Source organism: Lynx canadensis, chromosome D3, assembly GCF_007474595.2.
Source record: "Lynx canadensis isolate LIC74 chromosome D3, mLynCan4.pri.v2, whole genome shotgun sequence".
Taxonomy (NCBI): Eukaryota; Metazoa; Chordata; class Mammalia; order Carnivora; family Felidae; genus Lynx; species Lynx canadensis.
This window is the reverse complement of record NC_044314.2, coordinates 83,438,611-83,461,477: the sequence shown is the minus strand read 5'-3', so window position 1 is coordinate 83,461,477 and position 22,867 is coordinate 83,438,611. Positions and strand designations below refer to the sequence as shown.

General features: G+C 50.1%; 1 protein-coding gene across 4 annotated transcripts in view; it reads left to right on the top strand.

Annotated features, from left to right (window-relative positions):
- The window catches only part of RPH3A (rabphilin 3A), a 275,493-nt gene that overhangs the window by 203,623 nt on the left and 49,003 nt on the right, over nucleotides 1–22,867 (top strand). For 3 of the 4 annotated variants that reach the window (XM_030335989.1, XM_030335988.1, XM_030335987.1), the window contains exons 3-5: nucleotides 5,890–5,978; nucleotides 10,406–10,417; nucleotides 19,013–19,159. In XM_030335989.1, coding sequence (XP_030191849.1) covers nucleotides 5,908–5,978; nucleotides 10,406–10,417; nucleotides 19,013–19,159 — 230 coding nt within the window. In that variant the 5' untranslated portion in view covers nucleotides 5,890–5,907. The remainder of the gene's footprint in view (nucleotides 1–5,889; nucleotides 5,979–10,405; nucleotides 10,418–19,012; nucleotides 19,160–22,867) is intronic. The other variant, XM_030335991.1, reaches the window with a different exon arrangement.

The following is a 22,867-nucleotide window of genomic DNA, read 5'->3' as shown; positions in this document are numbered from 1 at the left end:
CTAACATATCCACACGGTTGCAAATACGAAGGGGCATGTTGTGAAAATTCTCCTTCCCAGCTCAGCTTCAGCGACGGTCCCCCTCCCCGGAGGCAAGCAATGTTGTGCTAGTTTCCTGCTAGTTCTTTACAGAGACACATGTATCTTACGCATGGATAACCACAAGTCACACGTGTGCACGTATCCTGCTTTGCCTTGTGCACACAAATGGTGCTCTTCGAGAACATCATCCTACGTCCTGGTCTTTACGACTAAGCAGTTTATCTCAGTGATACATCCACGTCCATCATAAATAATCTCCTTATTCTTTCCCGCTGTGCAGTATTCCACTATCCAGAGGCACACCACGGGCTAGCCAGCGCTAAGTACCGGGCGTTTAGATTGCTTTGTTGAAACACTTTTTTTTTTTTTAATTTTTTTTAACGTTTATTTATTTTTGAGACAGAGGGAGACAGAGCATGAACGGGGGAGGGTCATAGAGAGGGAGACACAATCTGAAACAGGCTCCAGGCTCTGAGCTGTCAGCCCAGAGCCCGACGCGGGGCTCGAACTCACGGACCGCGAGATCATGACCTGAGCCGAAGTCGGCCGCCCAACCGACTGAGCCACCCAGGCGCCCCGCTTTGTTGAAACACTTTAAGCAGGACCTTGGGAAGCCCGCTAAAATGCATCGTGACTCAGTTGCTCCTCTGTAAAATCGGATAAGAAGAACATCTATCTTGAAGGCTATTGTGAGGGCTGAGCAAGATAAAACTTGAAAGGCACTTAGCACGTAGTAAGCCCTTGATATGTGAACAGCTGTTGTTGTTGCTTTTATTATTGAAAGCAGACTGTTCCTTGGAGTTTGCACCAGGACTGGGGACTGGGGAGGGGGGGGGGATCACCTGTGCCCAGGAAAAAGACTTGGAGCCTCTGGCTTCTGGGGAGGCAGTTATTTTATGCTTTCTGAACTTGCAGCTGCAGGACTGGATCTAAGCCGTGACTTTGGCCTTGACCGAGCCAAAGTGTGTGATCTCTCAGCATCTCTAGGTAGGGGGCTGGTGGGGGAGGGTCTCCGCTTGTTTCTGGGGCTGAGAGGTGGGCATACAGCCAGGAGCTGTCAGGATCCAATAATCTAAAGCCCAGGGAGGGATGTTCTGTAGGTGTGAACCGAGTAGTGATTAGCACATGGGTTTTGGAGAGAGTTCAAACCCTGAGTCTGCTTGTTGGTAGCTGTGTGATTTTAAACAGGTGGCTTAACCACTCTGAACCTCAGTTTCTTACCTGTAAAATGTCACTTACCTGACAGTAGGATTGTAAGGATTAAAGCAAATGACGAAGGTATGGAATTTTGCACATAGTAGGTGCTCAAGAAATGTTGGACATCGTTGTTACATAAGCTATAGTCTAGGGGAAGTAGGAAGGGGGGATTGTCTTTCTGCAAGTGCTCACTGTGTGTCAGGGACTGTTGTAGATGCTGAAATTCATCAGCTCGGTGACGCTGAGGTTCTGCGGGTCCTAGGGCAGAATCCTATGTAATTTATCTGACACAGGCATCTCTGTTTTTGCTCCTGGCGCCAATGGTTGGTTTCCCTCTGGGGTTTCTCCCTGGAGCTGCAGGCCTCCTGTCCACTGTGGTGATGGTTTCTCTGTAGTGTGCAATAGGAGAGGCAGGGGTCATCTGAAAACGTCAGAGGCTTTCTCCACTTCTGTTAACTCGCCCTCAAACCTGACATCGTGGCTGGACTTCCTGGGGCAGCATCTGCAGGCAGGTAGGAGAGTGTCTTAGGCTCGCCTTTTATCAGGTTAGAAGATGGCTAAGTAACATGATGAGCTTGGGGATCGGAACCCCGATTTCCTAAAATTCTACTCCCGCGTGAGGTCAAGTAGTCTAGAAGCAGAACCCGCGATGGGATTTTCGGGTACCAGCGATGACTCCGGGAAGCAGCGAGGGATGCCAGGCGAGGACGGGGCTTCAGCTGGAGTCTGTCCTCAGCCTGATCCCATGGGGAGCTCTGGGGCATGCTGGCACACGCTCGTCCCGCCTCGAGACAAAAGGTCTGTGCTTTTACATTGCCCGCTGCCCGTGATTCATTGGCTTTGGGCTGCACTCGGGGTGTCTCTGGGCAAGGCAGCTGCTTTTGTTGGCTGAGGGCAGTTCTCTGGAAAACGGTGCTGCCATGAGCCCTTAGCTGCTAACACTCCCAGAGGCTGGGGGTGGACGCCCCTCCTGTCAAGGACATCGGCAATGCGTGCTGTGCCCCCTCCCCTCCACCTGCATCTGTCCCCCCATCCCCCCAGCCACGGTCTGCCTGTGGACACGTGACCTCCTTTCTCTGGATGGCAAAGCTGAAATAACCAGTAGGGTCCAGGGTAGCTTCTGGCCTGGAGGACCGAGCTGGGTGCTTTCCATGAATGATCTTGGACTTTGCAGGCAGACTTTTAACAGGAAATGAGCTCCTAGTGTGCATGACTGAATGCAGGAGAGGATGGGCCGCCAGGTTCCGCCTGGAGAGCAACAGCATTTGGAGATTAGAGTTCGTGGGCGGAGACCGTGTAACCCCTGTCCCAGCCCTCCCTGCTTCCTGGGGTCCCCCGAGGGCAGCACCACATCTCTGCTGCAAAGCAGGAGGCAAGGCATTCGAATGAATGTTTGGAGTCCCCATCTGGGAGCAGCCGAGGAAGCCCAAAACCTGGGCCCGAGCAGGGGCCAGGGGTCCCGGGGGCCCAGGATGGCCTCGCTCAGCAACTGACACAGACAACAACGAGACAAGTTTCTTTTCAGCAGATTCCCTTTGCACCAGGAGATGTCCCTTCTTTCTTCCTGCTTTCCAAGTGGAAACGGTGAAATGGTCATATTAATCTGAGAAGATTATGTCGGTCACAGGGGAGCAGACGAAATGGCTTTTCTGTAAGAGGCTTGCCTCGCATGTGTCCAGCCCTCGGCCCCCCTCTGGCTTCACTCACTCAAAGATTTAATAACTCCAGGGGCTGCAGGATAGGAGAGAGAGTGCTCTCCCTGTTCATCTCCCGACTTCCCAGCATCCCAGAAAACGAGGCCGTGTGGTGCCAAGACCTTCAGGGAAATCGGGACCCACGGGACACAGTGACCCACGTTCCGAAGTTTTTGTTTTTTAATTAATTAAATGTAATCTCCGTGGCCTCTCCCGCTTTGCCCTTTGGCCAGACCTGCGGGAGGGGGGCAGGGAGTCTCACAGAGGACATGAGCCTGGCTCGGTTCAGCTGGACTGCCTTAGTGTTGAAGGAGACTCACGCATGCATTCAACAAATGTTTATTAAATGCCTTCTATGCGCCAGGCGCTCTGTGAAGTGTTGGAGATTAAGAGAGAACAGAACGGAGTAAGTCCTGCAAGGGGCTTACGTTTTAGACATAAGAGAGGCAAACTCTAAGCAAATAAAGAAATAAGACATCGGATAAATTTGGGAAGGGATATGAGCTGTGAAGAAAAGGAGAAAAGGAAGCCAGAGTGGAGGAAGCCAGAGTGGAGGAAGCCAGAGTGGAGGAAGCCAGAGTGGAGGAAGCCAGAGTGGAGGAAGCCAGAGTGGAGGACATGGGGGAGGAGCTGTTTTAAGTGGAGCAGTCAGGGAGGGCCCTTTGAGGGGATGACATTTGGGAACACACCTAAAGAAACGGCAGTGAGCCTGGCGTATGGGCCTGGAGTTCCAGGCAGAGGGGAGAGCAAGGAAGTGAAGGTTGGAAGAAGGGCAGAGAGGCCTGGGGGAGAGGGCATGGGGGGCTACGTAGGGAGCAAGAGGAGAGTGGGGGGTAGAGTTAGAGAAGGAGGTCACAAGGAGCCAAGATCATGCCAAGGAGTTTAGATTTTATTCTGGGAGCAATAGGGAGCCATTGAAGACTTCTGAGCAAAGGAGTGACACGGGCTGATTTACTGTATTTGAGGTAGGGAGGGAAGGGACATAAAGTGCAGACACGGCTTTTGCAGGTGTATGTTCCTGTCTAATGACCACCCAGATCAAGATACAGAACATTTTCATCCTACAGAGGCCCCTCCCCAGCTGCCCCTCCCCAGCCCCAAAGTTAGCAATGGATTTGCTCTGATTTCTACAGTCATCAAATAACTTTGTCTCTTCTTCACTTCCATGAAACCCACCGTCGTATAGTGTGTTCTCTTTTGCTGCTGGCCTCCTTCATAAAATACAGTGTCTGTGAGATGTGTCCCTATCGCTACATACATCAGGAGTTTGTCTTTTATTGCAGACCAGCATCCCACTGCGTGGACAGACCACACGGATCTATCTACTCTCCTGTTGATGGGCATTTGGATCGTTTCTAGGTTTTAGCTGTTGTGAATCAAGAAGCTGTGAACATTCTTGTACATGCTTAGAACGTGAGCATTTTCTCCTTGGGTGTAATCCTAAGAGTAGCACTCGTGAACTGTAAGGGAGATGAACGTCCATAGCTTTAATGGGCCTGCCAGCTTCCCAAAGGGATGGTCCCACCCTCCCCCCACTTCACTGAGATACAATTCACATATCATAACAATTCACCCTTTACAATGAATTTTAGAACATTCTCATTGCCCCCCCAAAGAAGCCCCGTGCCCCAAAGCCATCACCTCCTAGTCCCCCCACCCTCCCCAGCCCCTGGCAACCAAAATCTATTTTCCGCCTCTGTAGGTTTGGATATTTCTTACAAATGGAGTCACACAATGTGGCCTTTTGTGTCTGGCGTCTTTCACTCAGCACCCCGTTTTCAAGGTTCATCCGCGTGGCGCATGTCAGAACCTCTTTCCTTTTTACGGCTACATAACCTTCCATCGCCTAGACCACGCCACATCTAGTTTGTAGGCTCACCAGTTGGTGAATACGGAGTCATTCCCACTCTTTGGCTGTTACGAATGATGCTGCTACGAGCATCCGCGTACACGTTTTTGGGTGAACATATGTTTTCGTTTCCCCTGGGCGGGTCGATACTTAGGTGTGGAATTGCTGGATCCCACAGTATCTCTGGGTTTCGCCGTGGGGTGCTGTTTTTACAAGCTGTGAGTTGTGTTTGTAAAGATCTCCCTGGCCACTGTGTGGAGCGTGGACTGAAGAAAGCCAAGGGTATGGAAGCAGGGGGCGCTGTGGAAGAGGCCACCACAGTAAGCCGGGCGGAGATAGCAGTGTTTTGGGTCAGCACAGCGGTGAGCCAGGCAGAGAGCAGTGGACAGATTCTGGATCCACTGTGAAGATCAAACCAACGAGATTTTCGGATGGGTCGGGTGTTAAAAGCTTTTTTTTTTTTTAAAGCCAGGATTGACTTCAGGGTTTTGGACCTCAAAGCTGGCCAAGGCCAAGGTGACTGGCAAATGAGTCAGATGACACCCTCCGGTAGAAAGACCCTGGATTGGAATCAAGAACTCTGACCCTCCCCCTGCTGGACACGTGGCCTCGAGTTAGCGAAGAAGGAGGATGTGGGTTTTAGGAAGAAGGCTCTTGGCTCCGATCCATTTCTGCCTCTAGGGAGCTGTGACTTCCAGAAGGAACTTTCCCTCTTGGGGCCTGGGTTTCTCCATCTGGGAAGTGGAGAAGCTGGGTGACGTGCTGGTCTTCTCTGCATCTCCCGGAGTGCTTGGCATAGAGTAGGGACTTAAGAAAGAGCGGCTGGGGGCGCCCGGGTGGCGCAGTCGGTTGAGCGTCCGACTTCAGCCAGGTCACGATCTCGTGGTCCGTGAGTTCGAGCCCCGCGTCGGGCTCTGGGCTGATGGCTCGGAGCCTGGAGCCTGTTTCCGATTCTGTGTCTCCCTCTCTCTCTGCCCCTCCCCCGTTCATGCTCTGTCTCTCTCTGTCCCCCAAAAAATAAATAAACGTTGGAAAAAAAATTAAAAAAAAAAAAAGAAAGAAAGAGCGGCTGGATAACTGGGTGATGTCCGGGTTAATGTTTTCCAGGAGCACCAAACTTCTGCCATGACTGACACCGTGTTCAGCAACAGCTCTAGCCGTTGGATGTGTCCCAGTGACCGACCCCTTCAATCAGAGTAAGTCCCTGCGTCTTCCTGGGAGTGGCTTGTGTGGGGTCAGTGAGGTCCTGATAGTCCTACACTTGAAGGAAGAGAGGAAAAGCAAGGGAAGAAACAGAATTTCCTTCCGTGGGGTGAGGGGGGAAAAAACACCCGGTGGGGGTGTTGTCATGGAAACTTCTCTACCCATTTTACTGCTTCGCAAGGTTGGAAGAACAAGATGAAATTTTGGGGCGCCTGGGGGGCTCAGTCAGTTAAGCGTCCGACTTCAGCTCAGGTCATGATCTCATGGTTTGTGAGTTCGAACCCCGCATCAGGCTCTGTGCTGACAGCTTAGAGCCTGGAGCCTTCTTTGGATTCTGTGTCTCCCGCTCTCTGCCTTGTCTCTGCTTGTACTCTCTCTCTCTCTCAAAAATAAATAAACGTTAAAAAAAAAAACAAGGTGAAATTTTGAACTCCATACCACATAATAGAGGTGGCACGGTGGAGTGGTGAGAGCACTGATCCAACAGTTAAAATCAGACTTGGTTCTGCTTCTAGATCTGAGCTCATTTACTGTGCAATCATCGGCAAATCTCTTCCCCCCCCCCCCCGGGCCTCAGTTTCCTCATCAGTCAAATGAGGAGGTTGGACTAGATCACAGGTTGCAAACGGGCAGGCCACCAGCTGACTGTGACTTGCAACCGTGTTTTTTTGTTTGTTTGTTTTTACTATCTGGTTTTGGCCTGATTATTTAAAAATTGGGAAATTTTACATAAAAGTAACATCGTATTCTGTAGCCAGTAATTATTATACCTGAATAAGGGATGTATTAGTACCACATTGGCTCATGAGAGCTGATAAATTTTGGGGCATTTGGCAAGCCTGTTATTAAACACAGTCATTAAAAATTAAGTTTATAACGTTACCATTGAATTATGTTAAACACAAAGGATATAAATACTCAAAATTAATCACTTAATTATTTTACTATATTTTGTTATTCTCTGTGTTATGTTACATATGTTTTATTTTGAGAGAGGGAGAGAGGGAGAGAATGCAAGTGGGGGAGGGGCAGAGAGAGCGAGAGAGAGAGAGAGAGAGAGAGGGAGAGAGAGAGAATCCCAAGCAGGCTCCACACTGTCAGTGTAGAGATCATGACCTGAGCCAAAGTCAGATGCTTAACTGAATGAGCCACCCAGGCGCCCCTATTAAACCCGTGTGTCTAATGCTATGCTTCCGCATATTTCTTCCCAATTTTGCATTCAGTGGGGCTTTTTCTCCACCGTTAAATTGTCTGTGGGGGGTTCACCAGCACACCACTGCCCGTAGTGCCTGACCACCTAAGTCTGTTGTTTATCATTCCTGTAGGTTTTCACTCAAAATGGCTTCTTTGAATGCTTGGTAGTTTTTCACTGTGAGTTCAATCTGTGACAATCCTGGGGATCGACTTCGGGGATATTTTTCTTCGGAAGGATTAACATTCTTGCTTCTGCCAGGATTCAGGGGAGTCACTCCCCCAGGATGGCGTTAGCTCCCTCGGAGGGTCCTGGCTCAACGTCCTCCCGGGTCTCAGATTGAGCTTCTCCGCCTGTTAGGGGCGTAAGGTCAGACTCTGGAACACAGTGCTGGTATTCGCATCGGCTTACTGCTCACAACTCGCTGTCCTAGATTCAGTTTGCTTTGTTTTCTTTCTCTTTTTTTTTTTTTTCAAAAAATTGCCTTCTAGAGTATGAATATGTACCTTCAACAGTACACATTTGAAGTCCAGTTTGACCATTGGAAGAATGTGAAGGTATCACAGTAGTCAAGATAATGAACAAATCCCTACTTCCCCAGTGTTTCCTTGTGTCTCTTCCTCCCCCCACCCCAACCCCCACATCTCCAGGTAATTGCTAACCTTTCTGTAATTATAACATTAGTTTATGTTTTCTAAAATTTCACGCAAGTGGAATCATATAGTGTGAACTCTTTTTTGGGAGATGTCTCTCTTCTTTTTCATGATCCATTCGTCTTCTTCCAAAACACCCATATTGTTGTGCGGGTCAATAGCTTGTTCCTTTTTATTACTGAATTCTATCTCATTGTGTGGCGATACCACAATTTGTTTATCCGTTTGTCTCCTGATGGACTCTGGGCTGTTTCCAGTCTGGGGCTGGGACACATAAAGCCTCGTAGAGAGATGCTTTCCTCTCGCTTGGGTCATCACCTAGGAGCAGGCTCCCGTACTCGCGTGATAGGTATGCGCCGAACTTCTTACAAAGCTGCCAGACTGTTTTCCAAGTTGGCTGCACCATTTTACATTTCCACCGGAAGGTGTATGAGAATTCTAGCTTCTGTGCCTTCTCCTCACGGCCCTTGACGTGGCCAGTCTTTCCAACGTTAATCATTCTAGTGTGTGCACAGTGGCATTTCCTTGTGCTTTTCACTTGTGTTTCCCTACCGACTAATGATGCCGAACCCCCTCTTACGTAACGCTTGCCTTTCACATAACCTCTTTGTTGAAGTGTCTGTTCAAATCTTTTTTTCCATTTTAAAATCAGGGCATTTACCTTCTTACTAAATTTTACAAGCTTTTTTTCCCATATGCTATAGATAAGAGTCCTGTTTTTGGATACACATTGTTGCAAGTATTTTCTCTTGGCTCTGACTTGCCTTTTCTTTTTCATAACAGAAGCGTTTAAGTTTTCTTTTTGACCAAGTCTGTTGTGTTTATTTGTGTTGCAAGGGGAAGTGGTGTTGGAGAATTCCCCTAACTTTATAGCAATCCCAGAACTGCATTAAAAAAAGGGGGGGAGTCTGCTCTAATTTGTCTAGGACCTAATTATGCAGTGATGAAGGGTCTGAGTATTTAGTCCACCCATATTCTCTGAAGCAAAAGCCCCCGTCTGCTTACTTCTGTCCAAAACCTCGAGTTCTGTGAGTTTTACAGTTTTGCCGACACTATGGAACTTTTCCAAAGGAAACGTCTATTCTGCCAAGCCCTTCCCATGGTGTTCTCTTGGAGCCAAAGTTACTTTGCAGAGAACATTCCATCGGCCAAAAAATTGTGTTTCTGTGAGATAAACAGTTGCCGGAGGGTGGATGAGGGTAAAATATTTATTTTATTTAGGAAATGTCAGTTAATTAAAATACCATCCATCAGAGTTTACTTTTAGTCAATATGAAGCCAAACAATTTGCCCTACAATTAAATTAAAATTATTCCAACCGTCTGGATGCAGTTTTCTTAAAGTGCTCCTGGGCTCTTCTGTGAAACATCTTGGCATTCTGCATGCATCCGGCTGCCTTGATTGCTTCTACGTTTCCTTCAGATATTAAAATTATTTTTCAAATAAACACTAACGGGTGAATCATAGACATCACACTTGCTACTTGGTTTGCTGCAGCTAATGCAGATGTTTCTAAGGTCTTTCTCTGGGAAATTAAGAAATCCGGTCTTGATTCACTTCTGGCTAGCCAGAGACACTTACTATTTTTGTGATTTTCAAACGCTTTTGTGATTTTCAAATGCCTCCCTCTCTCAGCCTCCTTGAACCTAATGACAATGTTTGAGGCACAATTGTGATTGTGGTTGAAAGATGGGAACACATCCTCTTCTTGCTTGGGTACGTTCAGCTCTCTACACGTGGGGAGAAATGCTGGTGTCCAAAAGTCCTATTTCTCTGTACTTTTCAAGTCTGCAAGGCATAGAGTACCAGAGATCAGAGGTGGAAACTGAGGCACCAGGGGAGGCTATGACATGCCTACAATTGCTCACCTAGTAAATAGAGATGCTGGTCTTCTTTCTAGAGCGGAAGAACTGGCTTTCCCCAGCTGGAACATGGCAAACGAATGACCCACGGAGCGTTCAGGGCTCACTGCCCTACCTCAACGCGCTCTCTGCCCCCCAGGATGACGTCGGCCATGCTGTCATTAGGCGATTTCTCTTTAGTACCAAAAATCCATTGTTCAATTACATAAATGGTCGGCTCAGTTAATAAGCTGAACTGATTAGTCATTTTCATCAAAGCGAAGGATTTTACAACCCTTCTTTGCAGCAACCTTTTTCAGATGTGCTGAAATAAGGTAATAATAACTAGAAGTGTTTTTGGAAAATGTTTTGGAAACCAAAACCAAACAGAAGTAGGTCATTGCAGTTTAAACTCTGTGGTTGTTGTTGGGGCTCCTGGATGGTTCAGTCAGTTAAGCATCTGACTCTTGGTAACAGCTCAGGGCCTGATCTCACAGTCGTGAGTTCGAGCCCCACATCAGGCTAGCTCAGAGCCTGCTTGGGAATCTCTCTGCCACTCTCCCGCTCACACACACACTCTTTCTCTCTCGAAATAAAGTAATAAACATTTAAAAAGACACTTTATCTAAAAAAGTCAACTCTGTAGTGGTTGCATCCAGTGTTGGTATTTTATGAGATTTGTTTCCTTAACTTTATTCATTTTTTCTCTCTCTCCTTTCTTTGCCTTCCCTCAGTGATAAAGAACAGTGAGTATTTTGATACTTTAATTTTTCCACAGATTGAATTTTATCTCTTCTCTGTTCAAATTAGCTGACCCCCAAAGAGAGCTGGTTAAAAAAGGAACTAGCAAGTTTTACATGTCTTAAAAAAAAAAAAATCCGAGTTTCTGGAGAAAAAAATTAGGAAATTACAAAAAACTGTCTTAGTAAAAGGATAGAAAGCATTCCTTAGGAGAGCCCTCACTGTCATTCTTCTTAGTGATCTGCGGGATTCCAGCCAGCTTACTGACCCCTCTGTGCCCGTTTCCGCAGCCTTTGCCTGGGAACAACGTTCTCAGATAAAGACAATGGTCACTCACATAACTGCTATCACTAATAAAAGGTGACGAGGAACAGAACAGAGCCTTTGGGAAGTTACGTGCCACACATGTGGTCTCTGTCACCTCATGGGAGGTCAGTCTGGGTTCCCAGTGAGGCGCCTTTGACGCGGAGGTCCTATCTCTGCTTACGTCTGTGTTTTAAATTGGATTCATTTCCTCAATATGCATGACAGATTGAACACCGAGTCCAATACACGAACAGTCAGGCCGCAAAGCAGACTGGGCTTCGGTTGTGTGTGCACGTTGAGAAGCTCTGGAAGGCTGTTGCTACCCTCCCTGAGATGGGGACGCAATTACAGAACCAGCCACAGAGCATCAGGTCTGGCACCAGAAGACCCGGGTCTGAGTCCTGGTCTGGTGCTCAGTTTCAGGGTGGCCTTGAGTGATGCCCTTCGCTTCCTTGAATCCTGGCTCCCTCCTTTGTGAAATAGGAATGATCACCCTGCCCGCCCTTCCTCTTCGTGTGGTGGTAGGATCGAATGAGATGTACAGGAAAGCTTTGTAAACTGTAAGGCACCAAGCAAAATCAGAGGCATGTGTGAATTACAACCTTGCCTTACCTTGCCTTACCTTCGTGTATACACTGTGTTTATGTGCGGGGTGTATATGCATTGTACAGCTTTTTTGGACCTAAATGACCATATCATCATACCCAGAATCCTTAAAAGTTTTCTTAACACTAATAAACACTTAACTAGATGACCTGGGGAAATTCTTTCCTGCTTTCCTGACCCTGACCCCCGCCCCCTCCCTATCTGTCAAATGGGAACTTGGAACAAGCTGATCACTAAAGACCATTTGAATGTCCTACAGTCTGATGTTGGCTGATAAGACTCTGGCCAGACAAAATCTGCTTTTGATGAATATCACGAGTATATTATGCAGACGTGTAGGGAGAGATGCTGAGACGTTGTCAGAGCGTAAATATGAACATCACAAGAGAGGTTCATGACTCCAGAGGGTACTCCTCTGAGTGCTGCAAGTCGAAAGGTAGGGTATGTGTTCATTCTCTCTCCCTCGTTCCTTCACCCCTTCCCTCCTCCCTTCCTCCCCTTCTCCCTTGCTCCCTTCTTCTCTTCCTTCCTTCATTAACAAATCCTCACCAAGTTCCCACCACATGTCAAACACTGTGCTTAGTACTAGGGATACAGGCATAGCCAAAGTATGAGTATGGATCCAGGGGGGTCTACAAACAAATAAATAGCCAGTCAGCAACAAACACCCAAGCGTGCAAGGAACTGTCATAGCAGAATCACAGTGAGCCTTGGGAATGCAAGGAGAGGCACATAACCCAGACTTGGTGATCCTGATAGGGGAGTTCCTGGAAGAGGTGATGTGGAGACTGAGACCGGGTGACGGAGGAGCAAGATGGAGAAGAGACAGAGGAGTTCCAGGTAGAGGAACAGCATGTGCAAAGTCCAAATGTGAGAGGCGGCATGGAAATTTAGAAGAACTGAGTAGAACTCAGTCTGACTTAAAAGATTAGCGGGAACTTGAGATTCCCTTAGCAGTCTAAAGGGGGTAGGAGGAACCCGAGCATCCTTTCTGTACCCCCTTTAGTCTAGTAGGGGTGAATTTCATCCAGAAGCGCCTTTAGGCCAGCAAGGCCTATGTAAAACATTCCATGGCATTCCATGGTGTAGCTGCCCCTCCTTCCCCATCCTTTCCTCCAGGATTCATTAAAACCTCATTCACTGAGCTGTAAAGAGACTTCCTGCCGACACCTGCCTGTGTTGGCATCCTGGGGGACAGGGGGGTGGAGAAGAAGTAAGAAAGGAAAGAAAAAGGATTAATTTTCTGCACACCGCTGCTATTTAATGTTTCGGAGCCTTCGTGCCCCGACAGCACTTGCCTCGTCCTACTCCTTTTGGGAATTATAATTTATTAATAGAGACATCTGGTGGGTATTTATTACGTGACTATTGTGTGCATGAAATGAAGAATCAAGGTGGGAGGCCAAAAGGAGGTGGGAGTCTGGATTTTGCAGTATCTCAGAGAGCGACATGTGTGAAGGGCTTCTACCAGCAGTCAGGACGGATCTCCTCTGTGTTGGGGGCCCTGGGTGTTGGCTGTGGCGGGAGGGCTCCTTCTGTCCCTGTCCAGACACCCCTGAGCAGGTAGGCTCATGTAGCAGCTGAAGCACGATCTGGATGCCGGTTTCTTGAGTCTCTGCCTCATGCATGTTTCTCGGCAATTCCCTCCCCTCTCCTGCGTGTCAGGCATCTGGACAAATTGCAGGCCAGCCGCAGTGATCTTTAAACTTTTTGTCAACAGCGAAACGCTTTGAATGAATTTAATTCAGAAGCTGGATATGTAAGGCAGATCAGAGGAGAGCTGGATAAAGACCTTTAGTGGCTACAAGCCTTCAACATCTTATAGGGAAGTTGATGCCGCTGGTCATTTCCAATAATACCAAACTGTAAAATAAACGTAGACACCCTAACGGGCTTCACCTATCTGGGTGGTCGCCACAGTGGATACTGTATCAGTTCGCTTTTGCTGCGTGACGAGCCAGCTTAAAACTCAGTGGCATGGAACGACAGTCGCTTACTCTCAGGGGTCTGGGCTTGCCTGGGCTTGCTTATGCATCAGCGGGGCTGGCTGATCTAGGAGCCATGGCTGCAGCGGCTCAGCTCTGCTCCGCATGCGTCTCATCCTCCAGCCCCCTGTCCTGGGCTTGTTGTCCCGGTCACCGCAGGGGCGCGAGAGAGTGAGCACAAACACGCAAGACTTTTGCAGGCTCAGCCTCGGGGGTGGCACGACATCGCTCCCCCGCATTTCATTGGCCAGGGCAAGTCAGAAGTCTGGGAAGGATGCACGTGTAGAGAAATAGACCGACTCTTGGGTGAGAGCGATTTCAAATTCACGCGGCAAAGAGCATGGATACTTGGAAGGGTGAAGTATGGAGGTCATCAATGCAGTAAACCAAATTTCATGCTTTTGTTAAATACTACGTTCTTTCCATTTTTTTCTCTTTGTTTTCTATACTGGTATCCGTCTTCTGCTAGTGCTGAGAACCCAGCTGAGTGAGGACGGTGGGCGGCCTGGTTGCCTACCTATCCCGTCCTTCTATCCCCCACCCCCATGCAGCCCTTGAGATCCCTCCAGGGAACTGCTGAGCCCAGTTTGGTGGCCGGGCGAGGGAATAGGAGGCAGGCATCCTTTGCTGTTTGTCTTAAGTGTGTGGATAAGAGTGGAGACAGGCTAGGCAATTCGCCCTTACCTGTCTCAGCCGGCAAGCCAGGGGTCTCTCTACATGCAGCCTCCGAGGGCCCCAGCAGGAAACAGAAATGAAACCATTCCCATTTAACAGATCCAGAAACTGATACTTAGAGCGGAGCAGAGCCCGCTGCTTACACGCGGCAGACCCAGGATTACAATCTTGAACTCCGCCAGGTCAGGGAGGGCTCACGTTGCCATGCAGTAGGCCCTCCGGGTGTTTTCTGGCTTGGATGCAATGCTGTGAGTAACTTGAGTACTTTGGCCTTTGATGAGTTCCCCACACTGGACCCTGGTCTTAAGGCTGCAGAGCTGGGATCCTGGGCTCAGAGGGCCTTGGCAAAGGAGCCACTGTCCTGTCTTAGGAGCATTCTCGAGGGTTCCATGCTGACAGTGCTCCCCAGCATATCACAGGGAGGCCCAGACAGGCCCAGTCTCTCTCTTGAGAGCAGAGCCTCTGGTCTGAAACACTATCTCGCTTCTCTCTGTTTGCTTTTGGAATTAAAACACGAAAATCCACAGGAGGCTTGTGAGTCCCCACTGAGACCAGTCGGTGACATTTTCAGACACTGGATGAGCTGTTTGTCAACTGCGTGTTTTGGAGCCGAGAATGGGGGAGGGGTTGGAGAGGTGCTGGCAACCCCTGGCACGCCTTCTGCCTGTCTGCAGATGGAGGCAATTATGTCAGGCGGGCCCTCTCAGGGACCCCCGTCCCTGCTTATGTTTCTGGAGCCACACGTGTTCAGCAGCACCCATTTCCTGCACACACGGACCCCGGTGAGTTGTGTGATGGGGTGAGAGGCATTGGTTTTGTGTCTGGCCCGTGACTGACCCTGCCCACGACCAGCTGGTGAGCTCCAGGAACACGTCCTTGAAGGGGTCTCCACTGGGAACACGGCCCAGCATCTCACCTGTGCTCTGTTTTTGGTCACTAGGCTGCTTTGTAAAGGCAGGACATAAATGGAGAGGGATCAGAAGAGGTAGAAGGAAGAAAAGTGAGGACAAAGGAGGGAAGAATAGGGCCAGTTGGGACGTCCATTTCTAGGGAAAGCCAGAGGGACCTGGGGGAGGGGTGGCTGAATTAGGTTATGACGCAGGCTCTTTTGGGAAGGGTGGGTGATCTTCATTATGCTGGCGTCCTTTAAAAATAATCGAAGAAACGTCAGGCTCAGGGATATTAGCACACTGTAAGGAAGATCTGTCCAATACAACATCACAGGATCCCTGAGAAAGTGAGGTCTCCGTTGTGGGGAGCATTCAAGCAAGGCTGGAAAGACCCCTGCTAGGGAGGCCGTGGCAGACAGACAGTGTTCTGGTGTTCATGCCTTTGTGTAATCAAGGTCCCCTCAAGGTGAGGGTGCCTGAGGGTGGGTGGGACCCAGGACCTGTTTCTAACCTATAGGATACAGCAAAGGGACGGGACGTCACTCTCGTGATTACATTATGTTGTATAAGACTCTTTCTCGGCTGACAGGAGCCAGGTCCCCCTGGCGTACTTGATGAAGCAAGCAGCTCCCAGGATGAAGTTGGAGAAGCCCACTTGGTTAGGAATTGCGGATTGCCCCCAGGACCCCAGGGGTAGCCTCTTGCCAACTGCTAACAAAAAGCCAGGCCCTCAGTTACGCAGCTGCAAGGAAATGAATCCTTCCAGCAACCCAAATTTGCCTGGAAGCTGATTTTTCGCCCCTCCCCGGTCAAGCGTCCAGATGAGAACACAGCGCAGCCAACACCTGATTTCGTCCTCATGAGATGCCAAGCGGAGGAGCCGGTTTAGCCGGGCCTGGATGGACACAGACACTGTGAGATCACAAATGTGTGCTGTTTTAAGCCCCTAAATCAGTAATAACTCGTGATGCAGCAATAGAGAATGTAGAAAGTGTATACAGACCCTGTAGGTGGGGCTTTTTGCCGCTCTGTCTCTACCCTCCAGCCGAGTTTTTCCAGTACCTGCAGGACAAATCGCCTCAACCTTAGTGGCTGCAAACAATGAAACCTTTATCACATCTCCCGGTTTCTGTTGGTGGGAATTTGAGGGTGGCGGGTGCTTCCCCCACAGGGTTACTCATGCAGTTGGTGTCCTCCCAGGGCTTGCTGGGGGCTGGAGGACCGCGGAGCAGGCAAGATGGCACTGGCTGTGGCTGGGGGCCTCCCTTCCCCTGCACATGGGGCTTTTCCACAGGGATGTTAGCATGTCCTCATGACGTGGCGTCTGGCTTCCCCCAGGGCAAACGATCCAAGGCCACAAGCCAGAGGCTGCGATGGCTTTTACGACCCAGCCTTGGAAGTCACGCACTGCCACTCCCACTGTATTTCTTGGTCACACGGGACCGGCTGGGAGTCAGCGTGAATACCAGGAGGCAGGGGTCCTAGGGGACCACTCTGCAGGCTGGCTGCCACGTTGATCTTCACCTCCTCCAGCACTCTGCCCGCTCTCTCAACTCCAAGCCTTTGCAAAGACCGTTTACTCCCTTCGCCAGGCCCGGTCTCTTTCTCTGCTGTCCCCTCCTGGATTTCACCTTACCCTCGCGGTCTCCGCAGGGGCCCTAGTGCTGCTCTGGGGCCTGAAGCTTACATAATTTGGGGGGCCCTCTTTACCTTGCTTTTACAAATTTTTCAGCTCACAGGACCATTGCTAATGCCCCTCCTGGGGTCTGGGAAGGTGCCTGTGCGAACAAACAGTCCCAAATGTAAGCTTTGCTTGTATCACAGCAGATCGCTGTCTGGGTCTTAACATGGCTGTCACTTCCCCAGGGAGCTGTCCTTGGTCCTTTAGACTAACCAAGTTCCACTGCTTAGGTCACCCTTAGGATTAGACGTTTAACATCCCTTTGGGCCACAAGGGACTGTGTCTTAATTCAATAACTTTCTGTGCTCACTCTCACACACTATTCTAAATACGATTGACACAGTAGTGACCCAGACCCAGACAAGGCCCCTGCCCTCCTGAAACCAACATTCTGGTGCAGGGGTAGGGGGCGTTGCGTGCAGAGAGATGCAGTAAACAGGTAACAAAATTTTTTTAGAAAGATAGTTTGAATTAGTGATAGGTGCCATGAAGAAAATAAATCTGGGCAATGGGGGATCAAGGAAGGCCTCTCTGAGCAGCTGGTATCTGAGCTGAAGCCTGAATAATGAGTGTTCCTGGCGGGAGACACAGCAAGTGCAAAGGCCCTGAGGCAGAAACAAGGTTTCGGAGTTTGGGACTGAGCAGGGAGGCCAGTGCAGCTGACTATAGGGATAAGGGAGAGCTGGAGGCCACGAGGATGGAGACACAGGTTAAGGACAGACCGGGTGGGATTTTGTACGTGGGCCAAAAGAGCAGGTCCTATTTTATTTAGGTAAAGTTCACACGATAATGTAACATGAACCATTTTAAAGTGTACAGGTCATTGGCACTTATATTCCCGATGGTGTTCGCCCACTGCCTGTATGTAGTCATGGGTGTTATTCTAAACCAGTGCAAAGCCATTGGAGGGGTTTGAGCAGAGTGGGCCAGGTGCGTTGATCAGGTGTTCATCCCCAGAGGCCCCTGCTGCAAGGCAAGGTACGTTTCCATCAGCATTTCCCCAGGCCACACTCCTCCCTTCCCTTTCTCAACGTCAGGCTTGCCCAAGACATCTGCTTCTCTTCGCTTCCAGACTCTTCCTTCTCCGCTCTTCAGACCAGACCAGCTAAGGGTGGGAGAATGGAAGAGAAGCCAGGGGAGGGAAGGAGATGGGGCTTTTAATTTGCAACTTTGAGCATCAAAAGGCAATTTCATGCCTGCTGATGTGATTAGAGCAGTGGAAATAATAGAAGCAGACAGCTAATGGGGTGCTGGGGCCGGAGGATTCCTACTCTACCGATTTTTTTCCCTAGCAGGGACAAGGATTTCCAGCAGTATTTAACCTTGCTTTCCACTCAGGGGGGGCACCTCAGCGCCGTGGGGCGTGGACCATCTTATTAGCAGAGATAATGACAACAGCACTAGCTCTCCACCCGGCCCCCTTTGACCCTCCGCACCGTCACCAGGGCTGTGGGGCTGGCCTTCCATTCCCTCTGTGTCGTGGAGGTTAAGTGTGCAGCCTGCCCAGCTCTGGATTCCACTTCTGCCACCTCCCAGCCATGTGACTTTGGGCAGGTGGTCTCACTGCTCCGTATTGGGGTCTCCTCACCAGTAAGCAGACAATAACAGCCCCTGCCCTGTAGGGACGGCATGAGGAGGCAGCGGGATCATGTGGGCACCCGGGAGGTGCTGTGTCAGTGCTGACTTTGGAAGGAAGGAAGGAAGGAAGGAAGGAAGGAAGGAAAGGAGGGAGGAGGGAGGAAAGGAAGGAAGGAAGGAAGGAAGGAAGGAAGGAAGGAAGGAAGGAAGGGAGGGAGGAAAGGAAGGAAGGAAGGGAGGGAGGGAGGGAGGGAGGAAGGAAGGAAGGAAGGAAGGAAGGAAGGAAGGAAGGAAAGGAGGGAGGGAGGGAGGAAAGGAAGGAAGGAAGGAAGGAAGGAAGGAAGGAAGGAAGGAAGGAAAGCCAAAAAAAGCACAAGATGGAAGGCAAAACGCTACGGGAGCTTCTGAGGCTGGAAATCTGGATGTTTTTGTGAAATTACGAGCTTTTTGTAAACCCTGTTGGCAATTCTTTCCAACTTATAAAGGAAATAATCTGCTGCACAAACAGAACATATGTGCAGGCAGGAGCTGGGTCAGCCTCGGACCCCCTCCTCCCAGAATGGTTTCCCCTCCAGCTGTGGAGTCTAGTGTTCTGGGTTCTTCTCCCGAGAACACCCTTACTCTCTGGGTTCTCCTGAACTTCCTACAAATGCTGCTGACAGAATATGCCTACCGTGTGCTAAGCACTCGGTAGACAGAAACTCATGAGAACCCTATGAGGGAGGAACGTGTCCCATTGTACAGATGAGCAAACTGAGGCTCATCTCCTAGCTGGAGAGTTTCCCAGCAGGAATTTGAACTGAAGACACCAGGGACCAGAGCCTAACCACAGTCTGCTTCCTGCTGCACAGCCTCACGCCTTCCCATGTTACCTTTCAGGCTCCAGGCAGGCTGGCCCGTCCATCCCAGCGGTCCGCCCGACAGACAGAGGAAGCAGGAAGAGCTGACAGATGAGGAGAAGGAAATCATCAACAGAGTGATCGCTCGAGCCGAGAAAATGGAAGAGATGGAGCAGGAGCGAATTGGGTGAGGCCTGACACCTGCCGTCTGTCCGGAGAGCCCCCGGGGCCCGAGGGCCGGCAGGCTGTGCCACCCAGGGGTGTGCTGGGGTGGCGGGGCTTCCCTGAGGGTTTGCCGTCCGTGACCTGCCAGACCGCTGACCCTGCAGAACTGGTATCCTTGTGGCATTAGGTGGGAGAGCTCAGGGAGGAGGAGAGAGAATGGGCTGGGGGCTCGCTAGGGAGGGGACTTGAAGGCTAGGGGTGCCATACAGAGGGGGAGCTCTGGTAGGATGGTAGGAGATTGTCACTGGAGCCTGGGGGCCAGTGATTGTGAGCGCAGGGTGTCTTGGCCAATTTCAGCTTCGTAGAAATATGCTCTGGAGACACCATTGACCAGAATATACAGCCGAGGGAGAGCTAAGGAGAAGAGTGTCTGTCTAGGGACGGTATGCCAAATAGTGCATTTGAAATGAACTTAGAAAAGAGAATTGCAGAAATGGAGCTTGAAAGAAGGAGACAGCACGAGAGGGAGGCAGCAGAGGTTAACCTGACGGGTCTGGACTTGAAGAACCCCAGGGTTTTGTCCCAGTTCCCTGCTTGCCCGGTGTGGGTCCCGGGCATGATGCCTCACCTCTCTGAGCCTCCGTTTGCTCACTTGTCGAGTGGGGGGCACGACAGTACTTATCCCACAGGACTGTTGCAAGCAGCAGATGAGATGATGCATGTAAGCTCCTTGGCCCAGACCCTGGTGACACTCAGTGTTTCATAAATGGTAAGAAGAAGGGAAAGGTGGAGTTTGGAGAGCAGATAGTTTAAAAATGTATGGGGAGAGGAGCAAGGGCTAGAAGGAGGCTGTGTAACAGGTGCGTCAGAGAGTGACAAAATCAGTGAGCAAGGCCAGTGCTGGAGAGTGAGGGAACAGTGTGTGGGTGGTCTTGCGAAGGGAGGAGTGGAGAAAGCGGGGGTGACCATGGGGTCGGGGAGGTAGGAGGCAGGCAGGGACCTAGGACAGTATGTGTGTTTGGGGGCTCTCGGTACAGGTGGAAGACCGGCTGTCGGGATGCCGGGCCGCTGGAGGGTCCTCCAGGACCAGGGTCTCAAATGGACTTGCTCCTTCCCAGCCCCCTTCCCAGTCCCCCTTCTGCCAGGGGCGGCCCTTGCCAATTGCTTACAATGGACGCAGGCACCGAGGTGCCGTTTATGTCCCTACCCACACACTCAGCTAAGGGTTAAAGAGGTTCTTGGATGGAGACTGGAAGTTGGCACCTTTGGTTTGAGTCTCTGCAGACGATTTTACTCAGGGTGGATGGGGAGCACTGCTGACAAATGACAGGCGCCTGCCACGTACTTCCTGGGTCTGCCTCATGGGTCGCCCTCCGTCTGCGTACCCCGGAGGCTGCCGAAGGGAGAGATCTCAAGGGGCCTGCTTATAGGATCGAATTCTTAATTTTGCTTTCTGTTATTTTTTTTAAGTTTATTTATTTTGAGAGAGAGTGGGGGGGTGGGGAGGGGCAGAGAGAGAGAGAGGGAGAAGGAAAATCCCAAGCAGGTTCTGCACTGTCCGTGCAGAGCCCGATGCGGGGCTTGAACCCACAGAACCGTGAGATCATGACCTGAGCCAAAACCGGGAGTCGGATGCTTAATCGACTGAGCCAGCCAGGCTCCCCTTAATTTTGCTTTATAAAAGACCTATCAAGGGTGGGAAGTCGTCCAGGCAGGAGGTCTGTGAGTGTGTGTGTGTGTGCCTAGGTGTGTGTTCACTTCCCCCAACAATGGGCCTCAGCCTTTTGGAAGTGAGGGATATGGGTTTTAAGAGTAGACACTTACCAGCAAAACTCCTCTCAGCCATTTTCTGGCATAGTGCTTACAATCAGGTAACATATTTTATATGTTATATATTTATTTTGACTCTTGTACATCTCTCCTCTGTTAGGTTGTGAGAATCCTATAGGTAGAGATGTTTGCCTGTTTTGTTCACTAGTGAATTCTCAGAGCCTGGCTCATAGTAGGTGTGCAGTAAAATATTTGCTGAGTAAGTGAGTGAACGTGGCAGACCATATTGCCCCAAATTTCTGTAGATATCCCCTGTGGCCAAGATGATGGAGAATTTAGAATCTTGGAGCCGAGGGTCCAAATTCCCAGGGAAGGCACTCTGATTGGCTGGCTTATGTCAGGGGCTCTCATCCAATCAGCTGTGGCCAGGGGTGCCAGCCATGTTCAAATGTATCAGGTGGGCTGCCTCTGAGGGTGAAGTTAAAGAGGTCTCTGTGGCCCGAGCAGATTGCAGCATGAACATTCTGGAACATTCTAGAACAGGATAGATGGGTCCCCTGCTTCGTCCTCCATGTCCTGTCATATTGCCTCAACTAACTTGGTGACGTGGTAGAATAGCACCGTGGTTAACAACTGGGGACCCAGAGTCAGAGATACCTGGGTTCAAATTCCAGCTCTACCACTTACCCTCTGTGTGACCTTAGGTACACCACGTTAGCCTCTCTGCGCCTCAGTTTCCTCCTCTGTAAAATGGGGACAACATCAGCGCATAATTCTTGGTGAGTGTTTAGTTAGGAGGCACAGGATTATCGTAGTGCCTGGAACAGAGCACACGCTCCATAAATGGTGGCAGTCGTTTAGAGAGGAATTTGCTTAGGAAGCTCAGTTTTTGACCCCGGCCAGGGCTTCCGTTCTAGAATTATGCCCTGAGACGCCTGTTTGGCAAGCCCTGGAATTCCAGCAGCCCTGGCTTCCCCTAAAGGAGATTTGAGAGGCTTCCAGGGAGGCCGGGGCCAAGTTCTTGATGACAGAGTGTCCCTTTGCTGAGATGTGCTTTCTGCCAGAGTGGGGGAGGACAGTCCCACAGGATTCTGGCCGTGGCTGTCTCCCTGCCCTGTTCTAGCAGCCAGTTCTTGCTGGTAGCATTGCCAGAGGCAAACCCGTCGCTATTTGTGTCTTACGATCTCAAACCTGCCCTCATTCCTGTTCTATCCATGCTTCCCTGGGAGGGGATCAGAGCAGAGTCAGAAGAAAGCAAGATGATACATCAGACATGAAACGAAGCAAGTCTGAAGACAGGGTGCCAACGGGGGTCCCATTTCAGAACCCGAGGTTCTCTGTTAATGAGGCTTTGGGGCCTCAGTTCTCCCACCCATCTAATGAGGCGGGTCAGTCTGATTCTCGGGATCCTTCCTGCTCAGACTCCATAGCATTTGGCCGTGTCTGATGGAGGACCCCGGACCATGCTGTTGGCTGCCCCTCTCAGAGCAAATGAGCTCCTTCTAACTGTTAAAATGGCAGATGTATGTGAGTATGTGAGACCCCTTCTGGGTTCACACCAGCTCTATGGTGTGGAGTCTTTTAGGAAGTGGTTAGAAATCATCATACTGGGCACCATTTATTGAGCGCTTACTATGTGCCAAGCATTGAATCTAAAACTTCCTGGAGATTAACTCCTTAACTGCTTCTCTCAACCCTGTCAAGTAGGTGCTATTATTTAACCCCCTTTTGCAGGTGAGGAAACAGGCTTAGAGAAGCGATTTGCCCAAGGTCGCTTGCCCAAGGTCACATGGAGCCAAGATGTAGGTCTCTGTCTGGCTAGCTTTCAGAATTCTGCTTTTAGCTCTCAGCTGACTTGGGTGTCTTTCCTGAAGGCCTGGCCCCAAATTCTTCGACTCCAAAGAACATGGAGATTTTTAAAGCCCAGATTTGGAGGGGACCTTGTGGAGCTAGACGCTGG